Source organism: Mytilus californianus, unplaced genomic scaffold, assembly GCF_021869535.1.
Source record: "Mytilus californianus isolate M0D057914Y unplaced genomic scaffold, xbMytCali1.0.p SCAF_12, whole genome shotgun sequence".
NCBI classification, from domain to species: domain Eukaryota; kingdom Metazoa; phylum Mollusca; class Bivalvia; order Mytilida; family Mytilidae; genus Mytilus; species Mytilus californianus.
The window spans coordinates 19,840,702-19,853,631 of NW_026262604.1; the positions used below are offsets into that span (position 1 = coordinate 19,840,702).

The 12,930-nt window shown below is 31.5% G+C and overlaps 1 protein-coding gene across 6 annotated transcripts in view; it reads right to left on the minus strand.

The window, feature by feature from the left end:
• The window catches only part of LOC127721484 (multiple epidermal growth factor-like domains protein 6), a 56,950-nt gene that overhangs the window by 20,100 nt on the left and 23,920 nt on the right, over positions 1-12,930 (minus strand). For all 6 annotated transcript variants that reach the window (XM_052228233.1, XM_052228232.1, XM_052228230.1 and 3 more), the window contains exons 3-10: positions 10,321-10,441; positions 7,668-7,735; positions 5,801-6,144; positions 4,550-4,637; positions 3,853-3,959; positions 3,245-3,281; positions 2,246-2,340; positions 194-319 (exon numbers count right to left, since the gene is read on the minus strand). In XM_052228233.1, coding sequence (XP_052084193.1) covers positions 194-319; positions 2,246-2,340; positions 3,245-3,281; positions 3,853-3,959; positions 4,550-4,637; positions 5,801-6,144; positions 7,668-7,735; positions 10,321-10,441 — 986 coding nt within the window. The remainder of the gene's footprint in view (positions 1-193; positions 320-2,245; positions 2,341-3,244; positions 3,282-3,852; positions 3,960-4,549; positions 4,638-5,800; positions 6,145-7,667; positions 7,736-10,320; positions 10,442-12,930) is intronic.

The window sequence follows — 12,930 nt, forward strand, 5'->3', positions numbered from 1 at the left end:
AATTACATACATACGCACAATATTTTCCCAGAATGTGAGTGGATGTAATGTTATAACAAAAGTAAATTTTATAATCATATGACCTTCAAACATGTCAGCAAATATTTATATACATGTAGCATAAAAAAGAGAAACGAATTACCTTTCGAATCTCAATTGTTGTCATATTATCAGATGATTAAAGTTAACATACCTTCGTGACTATTAGGTTGGTGAGTATAAAGTCAGCAAACGTTTCCTGGTAGTCAAATTTGACATATATGTTACCAAATCTCTCGGTCTTGTTCTCATCAGGCCAATACTTCTTACACTTTATTTGCTGCAAATAATGTAATGTTTAATTTAAAGTCAGTTTTATCGAAAATCGTGAGGAAATTTAATTGTTCTTGGATTAATAGCATACTTCTATTTAATATTTAATTGTTCTTGGATTAATATCATACTTCTATTTAATATTTAATTGTTCTTGGATTAATATCATCCTTTTAAAACAACCATGTTATGATATGAGCAGTGTTGCGATTATGGTGTTGGTATTATTTTCTAATGTATTTTTTTTCTGACCTTATACATTTTAAAATCTTACACAGTCGCATTTTTCATTTGAGTAAAATAAAAACTAACAGAAAATTAATCAGCGTCAGTCAGCTAATTGTTCATTTATGATCTAAATTACATTTTCTTAAATACAAAATATATACCGACCCTTCGACGAAGGTGGTGAATTTTCTTTTGTTGTTTGCTATATTTTATATTATATCCATTGAAGAACGGACTAGGTTTGACGTAGAAAAATATGCTGTATTACAATATCATGGTTTGTCACTATATCATATAAAGTGATTAAAGTGTGACAATCCTTTCCATCTCTTTATAAAGTATGGTTAACATTGACTATCCTATAGTGTTTAAGAGTTCATAAGTAATAAAACACTACTATTAAAGCCACACTATCCGCTAAAATTCTGACACATCTCCGAGGAAATATAGTGGGGAAGAACTATAGTGTTAAACTTACTTTGACATATAAAGTTGTAAAAATAACATTCAAATAAAAAAATACCCCTTTCTAATCCTCCCCCTAGTGGTTTGATTGAATAACTAGGTGTATGTCCAGAAACCATTATCAAACACAGAGAAATGTTCAATTTGAAAAGAAACAAAACATCACTTAACTTAACAAATCCTATTATTAGCTATCGCTACAGCTTATGCAACAAATAACACAAACAAAAAAAAATAAAAATATGCTATGCAATTGCTTTGAATGACAACCATTAACACATATGCAATAATTGTATCTGATGTAAAGATAAGTCGTAAAAGAATCTGATAAATATTGCCATTAACCTCCTGTAATAAAACTTATCATAGACATCAGGATTAAAAATTTGTACACCAGGCGCGCGTTTCGTCTACAAGGACTCATCAGTGACGCTCAAAAATGATGAAAAAAAGTCAGAATAAAGAAGGAAATTTAACTTGTATTTTTCCAAAGTCTAACGGGGTTCAAATAATATGATAATATATTGAAATGATGTTCATTTGGGAAAATATGAAACGCATTACCAAAAACTGTATTCTTTTGCAATTTATTCATGCTGTTAATTACTACTAATTTAGTTAACTGTAAACTATTAGATTTGCTGGTAAAGCTATCAAGGGAGTTTTAAGCCATGATCAACTTGCTGGAGCTCACTAGAAATGGATTTTTTTTTTACCTCCATCTGGCCCTCCTCTTGAACATCATCCTGTATATACATGTAGTAGTATGTAATTAACATAACAAGGACTAATCATATCAATGATAAAAGATCATCAATTTGACTTTCTCAATGTTTCTGTCATGATTTGTTTAACCGGAATTGAAACAGAAGAACCTTTAATGCTTTGAAGCAGCACTGTGACAAGAGTTTCAAAACTGCACAATTTAACATAAAAAAAAACCAAACAAACAAAACATGCCTCAACATGATTAAGATATATTCAACTTGATTTTTTTATGAAAGTGCAGTAATTAATAGTTGTTGCTTTTAACTTTCATTTCTAATGTAACAGTATTTTTTTTAATTCATATAGCAATGCGTTATGTAGTGTGTAATGACAATAAAAACTTAAAAGATGAAAATAGTCATACTATACTACATTTTATCAATATTTCCACACATTAAATAGTTCTAATATCATTTTTTTTAAATATTAACAAAAAAGTCCCAATTTGGAAGAAATTTGATGTTATACGTACCCCAAGTTCTATGAGATTTGTTAACATGACAATATTTTGGATCCTCAGCTGCCAAACCATCCTCCAAAAGTCATCTACCATTTCATCTGTCGGACCTGTTAATAATAATGTGTTTTATACTTATATTGAGGGTATTATCAGCAAAGTAGTCAGTGCTTCGATACTGACATGATTTATAAGATGTATTTCTAAAATTTGATAAATTAAGAAAGTATTTAAAAACTAGGGCTCCAACCCCTCGATACAGTTTATCTTAGATGAATTTGACCATTCTGAGTTCCCATTTTGACATATGAGTCTGAACGTGTTTACGTCATTTTACATTTTCTGGCTTACAAATGTTAAGGTTTCGACGTTCAAATGAAAGTGAATCCAGAAAAGCGCTTTGTACGCAAGAAATTTATGTTTTCATTTTATTCTTTTATTTCAACTCATTCATACATTTCAATAGTTAAGGCAATTCAATAACTATACTTATAATAGTCAGGAGCCTCTTGTTCAGTGGTTGTCGTTTGTTGGTGTGTTTGATAGGTGTTCCTCGTTTTTTATATAGATTATACCGTTGGTTTTTCTGTTTGAATTGTTTTACACTAGTCATTTTGGGGCCCTTTATAGCTTGCTGTTCGGTTGTAGCCAAGGCTCCGTGTTGATGACCGTACTTTGACCTATATATGGTTTACTTTTATAAATTTTGACTTGGATCGAGAGTTGTCTTATTAGCACTCATACCACATCTTCTTATATCTATATAAGTATATAATTGGTTCAAATGTTGATATATTATATTGGTTTTGTTTAGAAATTGGGTTCGGACTTTTGCAATTACTTTGCAGTCTAGTGCATTTTTGGTTTCGCTTATGACAATGTATGAGAAAATCTAAGTACATGTTTATCTAGTTATATGTTTAAAACACTTTAGGTAATACGATGTGGAAATTATATGTCCAAACTATCTAAAAAAAGATCCTGATTTCACTACAAAACAACATCTTAACATACCTTGGCATGCAATGTAAGCTCGTGGATCTTGATACCCCTGCAAATAATATATGAATATGTAATCAATTTATGTATATACAGTTATCTTAAAACAGGGGTTTAACTAGGAACATACAAAGAGGTAAATTAAAAACAAATAATAGGCAGTTTTGGAATTTCATTTAGAAACGTGATAACTTTCTTGTCCAATACTTACATCAACTTAAAAACAGGGGTTTAACTAGGATCCTACAAAGAGGTAAATTAAAATGATAGGTAGTTCTGGAATTTCATCTAGAAACGTGATAAAAGTTAATATGCAAAAAAATATATCTGCTGTATGAAATATACTTACTAAACTACTGACCACATTGCGTTTACCGTTTGAATTGTTTCAATTAAAAACAATAGAAAAGTACAGAAATACATGCCAGAAATAGGATGTCCCTGCGATATACTGCGTGGCAGTTTTAAGTTAATTCAAGCTTGTTCTGCCTTCTGCTTAATATAACTGTAACTGCATCCAAATATTCCAACTCGGATATAATCAAAACTAAGAATATTTTTGTAAAAATTTTCGTATGTTAAACTTATGGCATTTCCCCATGACTGTCACGCGCAATACTTACATCAAAATATGACGCGTTGATATAATCAGAGTTATCAACCGTTGCATAACTACTTCCATCTTCGGAATCAATAACTTCCGGTTGTAAAACTACCCTGGAATGGTCATCTGAAAATAACAAAGTATCAAATTGTTAATTTGTGAAGTAAGTCAATAAAAAACAACATTTTCGGTACGTTGATTAAATCAGAAATTAAGGTTTTATCTCTCTCAGACAAAGGTGACTTTAGATGAATTATGTTATTCTTTTTAAGTCCCTTTTGGTGATAAAGATCCTAACATTTACAAATTAATACATCCTTGGCTTTCAAATCTTTGAGCGATCCTAATGAACGTTAATCCAGAAAAGCACTTAGGACTCACGGAATTTATTGAATGTTTTGTCCTTTTTATATCTATAAAAATGATTTTACATTGCTGAAATCAAATTGTAAAACATCTAAATACATGAATTGTATAACTTAAAATTACTGCACAGCTGTATGGTGAATTTGAATTGTGGTTGAAAATTAGTGACTTATTAGGTTTCCTTTAAGATAATTCCCCATAAATTATGCTCCTTGAATTGCTGCAGCGTGAAAGTCAAATTATTTGAGTAGAAGTATCAGTCATACTCACCAGTGTAAGTACAGTAGTGTTTTTACGTTATATTTCATAAATGTATTTTCTGAATTACCCTTATTATTAAGATGACTTACAGGCATAAATATTTTTGTAACGGTTCTTTCGTTTGTTGCCAGGTCTCAAAGCTACATCATGTGGATGTTTAAGTCCATGTGGTAAACCCTGAAACATACAACGCAAGTACATAATTTTGTGTGCAAGTACATTTTTGTTATCTACTCATTTGATATTGTTCTTTTCCTCGTAGAAAGTGTCTATTATTATTTGGGTCAACAACCGTTATTCAACAATAGTTTCACTAATGCCACTTTTGACAAGTCATTGGAATAGCACCGTGGCAATGCGACGAAGACTTAGGTAGAAACTCCATTTTTGTTTTACCGTAGACGATTTTGGCCGGTCTATTTATGCCCTTTTGGTTTGATAATTCTGTATTTTAAACAAACTGTTCTCATTCGTGCACACAAAAAGCAGTATTATGTTTTTTTTACCACCAATAAATCTCTAACACTACTGACAGCCTATCACTCGTATTGTACCGCAATGACTCGAATTACATTGCATTCCCAGTTAATTAATTATTTTGATTGTGCTCACAGAAACTAAGACTGTAACTCGCTCTGGTTACTTTGACAGAACCATTTTTGTTCTGTTCAGAAAAGGCCATTAAAGTTTCGCTACCCTCAGACATTTTATATTTTTACATGCTAAACTTTTGGCAAAGATTACCTGTAAAACGTAATCCAGAAACACCTATTATATGCAATGAAATCAGAATCATAAATATATCTATATTTCCTTAGTGCATTTGTTATCAATATTTGTTTATAATATACAAAGTAGATCTTCCATTCTGAGTACATTTCGCTCTATAACTGTATCACATGCTGCTAAAGTTATTTTTTTAAAATCTCAATCGTTGTTCTGTTAGCTTTGTTTTTCATTTGTCGTTTTCGTAGTCTATTTATTTTTATCATGTTTTATTAAACTACAATTTATTATGTTTTCTGTAGTTTTTACTTATAAAGGTGACATATTTATAAATTACATTTCTTTTGTACAGTTGTCAATTAAAAATAACAAATCCTAATATAATTTCTGTTTGTGATATAACTACTTAGCTTAATGTTGTTCCGGTAGTTTTACTGCTATATTTGTCCATTATAATCGTATAATTGATTTCAATGTTACGACGGGAATTATAACTAAAATGACACAGAAAAATACTTAGAAGTTGTAAACTTCAATGTCATTTGGTCTCTGGAGGAGAATTGTCCCATTGGCAATCATACCACATCTTCTTTTTTAAATTAATACGAACTTACATCATACTCAGTTTCAAACGCGTTGTCTTTCTGTAGCATGTATTCCACATACTGGGGCAACATCTCTACTTGAATACCGTCTCGTCCGTCAAAGTCACTAAAATGCACAGTTGGTGGAGGAGGAGGCAGTCCTTCGGTCGTTAATAAAATGGCATTTACGTCTGCAACAATTTCTTCAGGTGGTGGTGGTGGGAAATCGTAATAATCCATATGTGCGTCTGCTTCTCCACCACGTGGTATAAGGGTGCCATTTTGTTTTGGAGTGTCAAAACGTATAGTATTACGCATCACCCACTCATCTTTTTTTATTTCGTCATAATTAGCAAATTGGTTATTGTCTATTCCTATAATATGAAATAGAAAGTTTAATTAATCACGTGCCATATTTTAAATGATTAATTAACATATGATCAAACTAGGAAACTAAGGCCCAACTCCCTCAGACAAAGCCGACCTTCGATGAATTTGACTATTAATTTTAAGTCCATTTTTCACATATTGAGTATTGAAACATACCTAGCTTTCAAATGTTTGAGGTTTGAGCGTTCTTGATGAAGGTACATCCATAAAAGCGCTTTGGAAAAACGAAATTTAAAAAGTAATCTTTTTCTTTATTCCTATAATTTATTTGTCCCCATACGCAGTGAAAGGAATGCAAAATATACTCGTAACATTATTATGCATATGAAACGCATTAATAAAAATAAATTTTTTGACATTGTTTCAAAACTATCCGTCCTCATATCATCTAAGTAAAAAGAAGTTTGACATATCTTTTTAAATGGAGCATGGCACATGTTTAAGTCAAAATCAAAAACTTGCTTCTAATGTGTAAGGTTATCAGATTAGGGAGTTTTGATAAATAGTGTTTTTAACAATGGAAATCCGAATCTATGATAAAACATTTCATTTCCTTTCATTCATTTATCTTTGAAAATAAAAACACAGTATTCAATTTTCACTTTGCAGTTTTCCAATGAATTTTCCCTTTGATTGGTTATGCTTTCTTTTCTATATTAATGCTATCCACTGGATTTGCAAGTGATTGTAGTTTAGTTGTTACCGCATGTTATTACCTTTTTTGGCATGGATGCAGCTTCAAAACTTGCTTAACTTGACGGTTACCGATAAATTTCAAACTTTAATTTCAGTTGAAGTCGATGTACCAGTATAAAATTGAGAATGGAAATGGGGAGTATTTCAAAGAGACAACAACCCGACCAAAGAGCAGACAACAGCCGAAGGCCACCAATGGGTCTTCAACGCAGTGAGAAAATCCCGCACCCGGAGGTGGTCCTCAGTTGGCCCCTAAATAAAATTGTGTACTAGTTCAGTAAAAATGGACGTCACACTAAACTCCAAAACAAATAAATGAACTAAAATTAAAAAACATACAAGACTAGCAAAGGCCAGAGGCTCCTGACTTGGGACAGGCGCAAAAATGCGACGGGGTTAAACATGTTTTGTGAGATCTCAACCCTCCCGCTATACCTTTCTTAACAACGGACACATTTAAGTTTAATTTCGAAATCTATAATCATTCAGGTAAATATTACTTTGAACAACTGAATAAAAATGTACAAATTTATATGTATGTATGTATGCTACGTATAAGCCTCCTTTCACTAGGAGCACCACCATGAGTTATGGTGTAAAGGAGGACATTTAGCACACTGTATCGGAACAGATTTAATGTGAGCATTTGCCTACCTAGTTCCCCAGCCTGGCCGTGACAGGACTTACTTCCAGAAAGATAATATTCCCCAAAAAAAAAGAATAAAAAGAATGCAGTAAAACATACGAACATATTAATAACAGTTAACAAGTTTCATTTCAGATTTTCCAAAACATTTAAATTATTACATACCTTCCAAAGAATCATCTGATCGAGGTGTTAAGACATCTTCACTGCCGTTTTCTTTAGCATGCCTGTCCCTGCAAATAAAATAAACCGTTAATGATAGCTATTGAGTCATGGTTTTTCATCCATTTTTATTAATTTTGAAGTCGGATTAAAGCTAGTACTTTTTTCGGATAACTACGGACCCACTGTCTTTGACAGTTTACAAACATAAAAGACAAAAAGACAAAATCACAGACAAATAAACCTTAATAGCAAATTTACTAGATTGTACATCAATTATATGTAAAAACCACCTTCCATTGTTTTAATTTATGTTAATTCATTCATAGGTAGTGAAAATGAAAATAGGAAGATCTGGTATAAATGCCTATGAGACAACTCTACACCAGAGATCGAATGAGGTTTGCAACTATAGGTCGACATACGGCCTTCAACAATGAACAAAAATCATACCGCATGGAAATCTATAAAAGACCACGAAATGAAAAATGGTAATCAATTCAAACGGGAAAACTAACGGCCTGATTAATGTACAGAACAATACGCTAAAAGCAAATATGATATACAGCAGCAAACGATAACCACTGAATTACAGGCTCATGACTTAAGACAGACACGTCTACTACGCCTCATCAGTAACGCTCAAAACAGTTAAAAAGCCATATAAAGTACGATGGTAAAATGCATTGAGGATATAAATTCCGAACACACACGTCGTTTAGCATTTAATCACAGCTTTATGCGTTGATGAGATTAATTACTGCAACATTAAATGGTCATTCAACTTTAACATGCTATAAATGTTTGTAAATTTTCCAAAATATTTGAATTCCTTTTCAATGTTAAATATTTGTATTTTTTCCAAAAGTGATTGTTTATGTCTTCCTTATAAACTTATGAACTTTTAATCCTCTGTTATTTAACTGTTTTATACCGTTCATTTAATATCTGTGCCAAAGTTTTACTTAAGAAAAATGCGCAAAAATATTTTGATATAAAACTAAGAAGATGTGGTATGATTACAAAAAAGCATGTAAAAATATGCATTTTAAATGTTGAATATTTGGCAATTTTTCTAAAAGTGATAGTTTAAGTCTTCCTTTTGAACTCATGAACTTTTGATCCTGTGTTATTTAACTGTTTTTTACCGTCCATTTAATATCTGTGCCAGCCAAAGTTTTATGTAAGTAAATTGCAAAAAATATATTTTGAAATAAAAAATTAAGATGTGGTATGATTATAAAGAACACAATTATGCAGCAAAAAACATGTTTTTTCAATGTTAAATATTTTGTTATTTTTCCAAAAGTGAAAGTTGATGTCTTCCTTCTAAACTTTGATCATCTGTAATTTAACTATATTATACCGTCGATTTAATATCTTTGCAATTTTTTTTATGTTAGAAAAATGTAAAACATAATTTGATATACAAACAATATCTCTGCCAAAATGTTATGTAAGAAAAAAGTATTTTTATATAAAAAAGGAGATTTTGGTATGAAAACAAAAAAGCCTGTTAAAGCCTTTGCAATGTTAAATATTTTGTAATTTTTCCAAAAGTGATAGTTTAAGTCTTCCTTCTAAACTTGTGAACTGTAATTAAACAGTTCTTATACCGTCGATTATATAACTTTTCTATAGTTTTTTTATGTAAGATATAAAAATAAGGAGGTGTAGTATGATTCTATAGACGACAATTATGCAGGAAAAACATATGGCTTTTCAATGTTAAATATTTTGTAATTTTTCCAAAAGGTATAGTTTATGTGTTCCTTATACATTTATGTACTTTTGATTCTCTATTATTCAGCTGATTTTTTTATATCGTCGATATAATAATATCTTGAGTTTTATGTAAGAAAAATGCAAAACATATTTTGATACAAAAATAAGGAGATATGGTATGATTACATAGAAGGCAACTATTGAACAAAGACTTCAGGACACAGATATTAACACTGTCAAGTCATTGCACGACATTTAGCAATAGCGAAACCCACCCTAACGTATAATTAACAATAAAAGGCACTAGGATATTTAAACGTTAAACATTTTAAAAGTAAAGACAAGCGGCCTTATGAGTAAATTCAAGTGAAAATCAACCAACACAATTTTCATATGAAACAACAACAGGTACCAGAATTTATTTCATGTGCTGCCATTTTTGCTTCAGTACGTCAAAGTAGATATTAAAGCCAAAGACTTTTTGTTGCGATAAATGATTTATTCTAAATTCACTAGTATCAGCAACGCTCATAAAAATTCATTGGAGGCTACTAGTTTTATCAACACGGGACTACAGATAATACAAAAAATCTCACTAATGCCAAAGCGCATGAGCAGAAAATAAAGATCTAGTTTTATCGCACAGAGTGTGACTATTACACTTACATACTTGTACGTTTACTTGATATTTCATAACATTTTGTCGAAACTTATTTGACAGTTAATCAAATGATGAAATTTAAGAAACAAAAAGTATTGTCTACTCCAAAGCATAGATCGTATTTGGTCCATTTTTTCGGAATTTTTTGTTTTTAATTCTCCTTACGTTCACCTGATTCGATTCAAGTGCCACTGATAAGTCATATGTAGACGAACGCATTACTGACGTACAGAATAATAAGCCTGTTAACTTTGATGAGTTTTCACTTACTTGTTTCTAAGACAGTGGCAACATACAATGATCACAATGATCAACAATACTACTGCCCCACCTATGATTGCACCAATTACAATGGCTATGTCAACTTCAGTATCATTCTTAATGGTTGTACCTAGGTTAATATATCAATAGAGACATGAACTAACAGGTCATGAATAACACATGCAGCTTAACTTTTTTCATGGTTTTCAACAAGTAATTAAATATTTTAAATGTATAATTAACCAGAAGGAAAACAGGCATCCAAAATATGAGTTACAAAAAATCCTTTTGTAACAAAAATACCTGAATATTTAAACACATTTAATTTGCTTACACATAAACTGAATAACATCTTTCATTTCATTTTGTATTCAATATAATATAACACATCTGAAATTTAACATATTACTTCTATATGAAAAAAATAAAAGATGATCTTACATGTTAAATTATTAATAAATGAAACATATAGGCACTGAATCAACAAATAATAATTGAAAGAATGATGAAACATATTAACCCAAAACAGAGGAATAGAATTCGGTATAGAAATAATTGGGAGGTCAGAGACGATCTCCGTTTTTTGCAAAGATCAACATATACCGTCCGACATTAGTTTAGAACCACATTGATCTATAAATTTAATACTTATTTATTATTACATTGTCAAATTAGATGAGATACCCAGTAAATGTGTACTTAATTCAAGCTAAAAATCAATGTTTGTGTAAAGAAAAATAATTCAAATGAGAAAGCACTAACGCTTTGATCTTAATTTGCGACTTAATTTGAAAGTTTTTGTTTTTATCTGCAACTTCGTATTTTTTTAAGTGGACTTTGGTTTCCAGGGAAAATGACTGCGTCACAAACATTATGTTTGTTCAGGGGAAACCTTTAATTATAAAAGGTTTTATTTCCAAAATGTAAGAAAACTTATTAAAAATCCGTGTACATCATAGAAAAAGCTAAGTTCGCGATCTAACCCAAGAACTGTTAAACATTTATTTATAAAATATTATGCATTTTTTTTTTTATTTTCAGGGAGATGAATTTAACTAAATACCAGTCTGGTTTCCTGAATTGTATTTTATTTAAAGATATACACCTTTATGAGTTCAATGTTCCTTTATTGGGCAGAAAATGAATCGTTTTCAAGGAGAAACTAACTTACATTCATATGACCAAAAACGTTTTAATTAAAAATAAATTGCTTCGCCGAGCGCAGCTGGATACGACCTCAGAGGTCTGGCCCTGAGCAGTTGGGGCAAAAATGGACACAATATTCGCGCTTGATACAGGTCTGAATTTGGATTGTAATTAAATATTTGACACATAATAGGTTTCTGACACAGAATAACTGTAGTCAAAGAACTTAGAATTGGTTATATGATTTGAATTTATTTTCAATTTTTTGCTGTTGTGCAATACACTTTGCTGTTGCGAATTGACCCCCCCTTCCCCCACAAAAAAAATACCCCCCTTTTTTGCTTTTGTGCAATACACTATGCTGTTGCGTATTGACCCCCCCCCCCTCCCCCCCCCCACACACACACTTTTTTTTTTGCCAAAAAAAAATAATATTTGAAGATTTTATCTTTTTAATTTCTGAAATCTGAAATGAGAAAAAATTGACCCCCCCCCACAATTTCTTTTTACCCCCCATCCCCCAAATTTTTTTCACCCCCCCCTTTCAAAAAAAAAAATCCCTCAAGATATGGTCATAATCTCAAATTTCCAATGGAGTTTGCAACCATAATTGCCCATTTAAATACCTCATAAAAGTCTTAAAATAGAAAATGACATACATCATCATGGTTAAAATCAATATTCCTTAATAGTAACTTCTAAAAATAAATTGACAGCTAATCATCTCAAGAGTATACAACATTTCTTTATACATAATTTAAAAGCAGTGTAAGGGAGGTAATCAAAACGTTGTTTTTGGATTACCTCCCTTACACTGCTTTTGAATTGTCTTAAGTAATTGTCCATTTACCAGGAAACCCTTGTTTTTCCCCCTTTTTTTGCCCCTAATTCCTATACGGTTTGAGCCATAACCCCCCAAAGTAAATCCTAATCATCCCTTTGTGGTATGGAAACTTTGTGGTATAATTTCAGAGAGATCCATACACCGTTCCACAAGTTATTGTCTGGAAACTTGAAAAATGCTTATTTTGGGCCCCTTTTTGGCCCCTAATTCCTTAACTATTAGGACCATAACCCCTAAAATCAATCCCAACCTTCCTTTTGTGGTAATAAACCTTGTGTTTAAACTTCATAGATTTCTATTTAATTATACTAAAGTTATTGTCCGGAAACCAACTGTCTTCGGACGACGCTGACGACGACGACGACGACGACGACGTGATACCAATATACGACCGCAAAATTTTTTGCGGTCGTATAAAAAAAGTAGTGGTACTTCAATTTGTCGGAATATATGTTATTGATCATATTGCAGCAAACATTGATCTTCGTGCTTGAGACGTGGAAGCAAGAGACAGAATTGTCTTAAAATAAAGATGCAGACTTTACATAATCGTAAATTCTCCAGCAAACTAAAGATCAATATCTTTTAATTTTGCCACCGATGAGTCCTATGAAGACAACGCGCTCGTC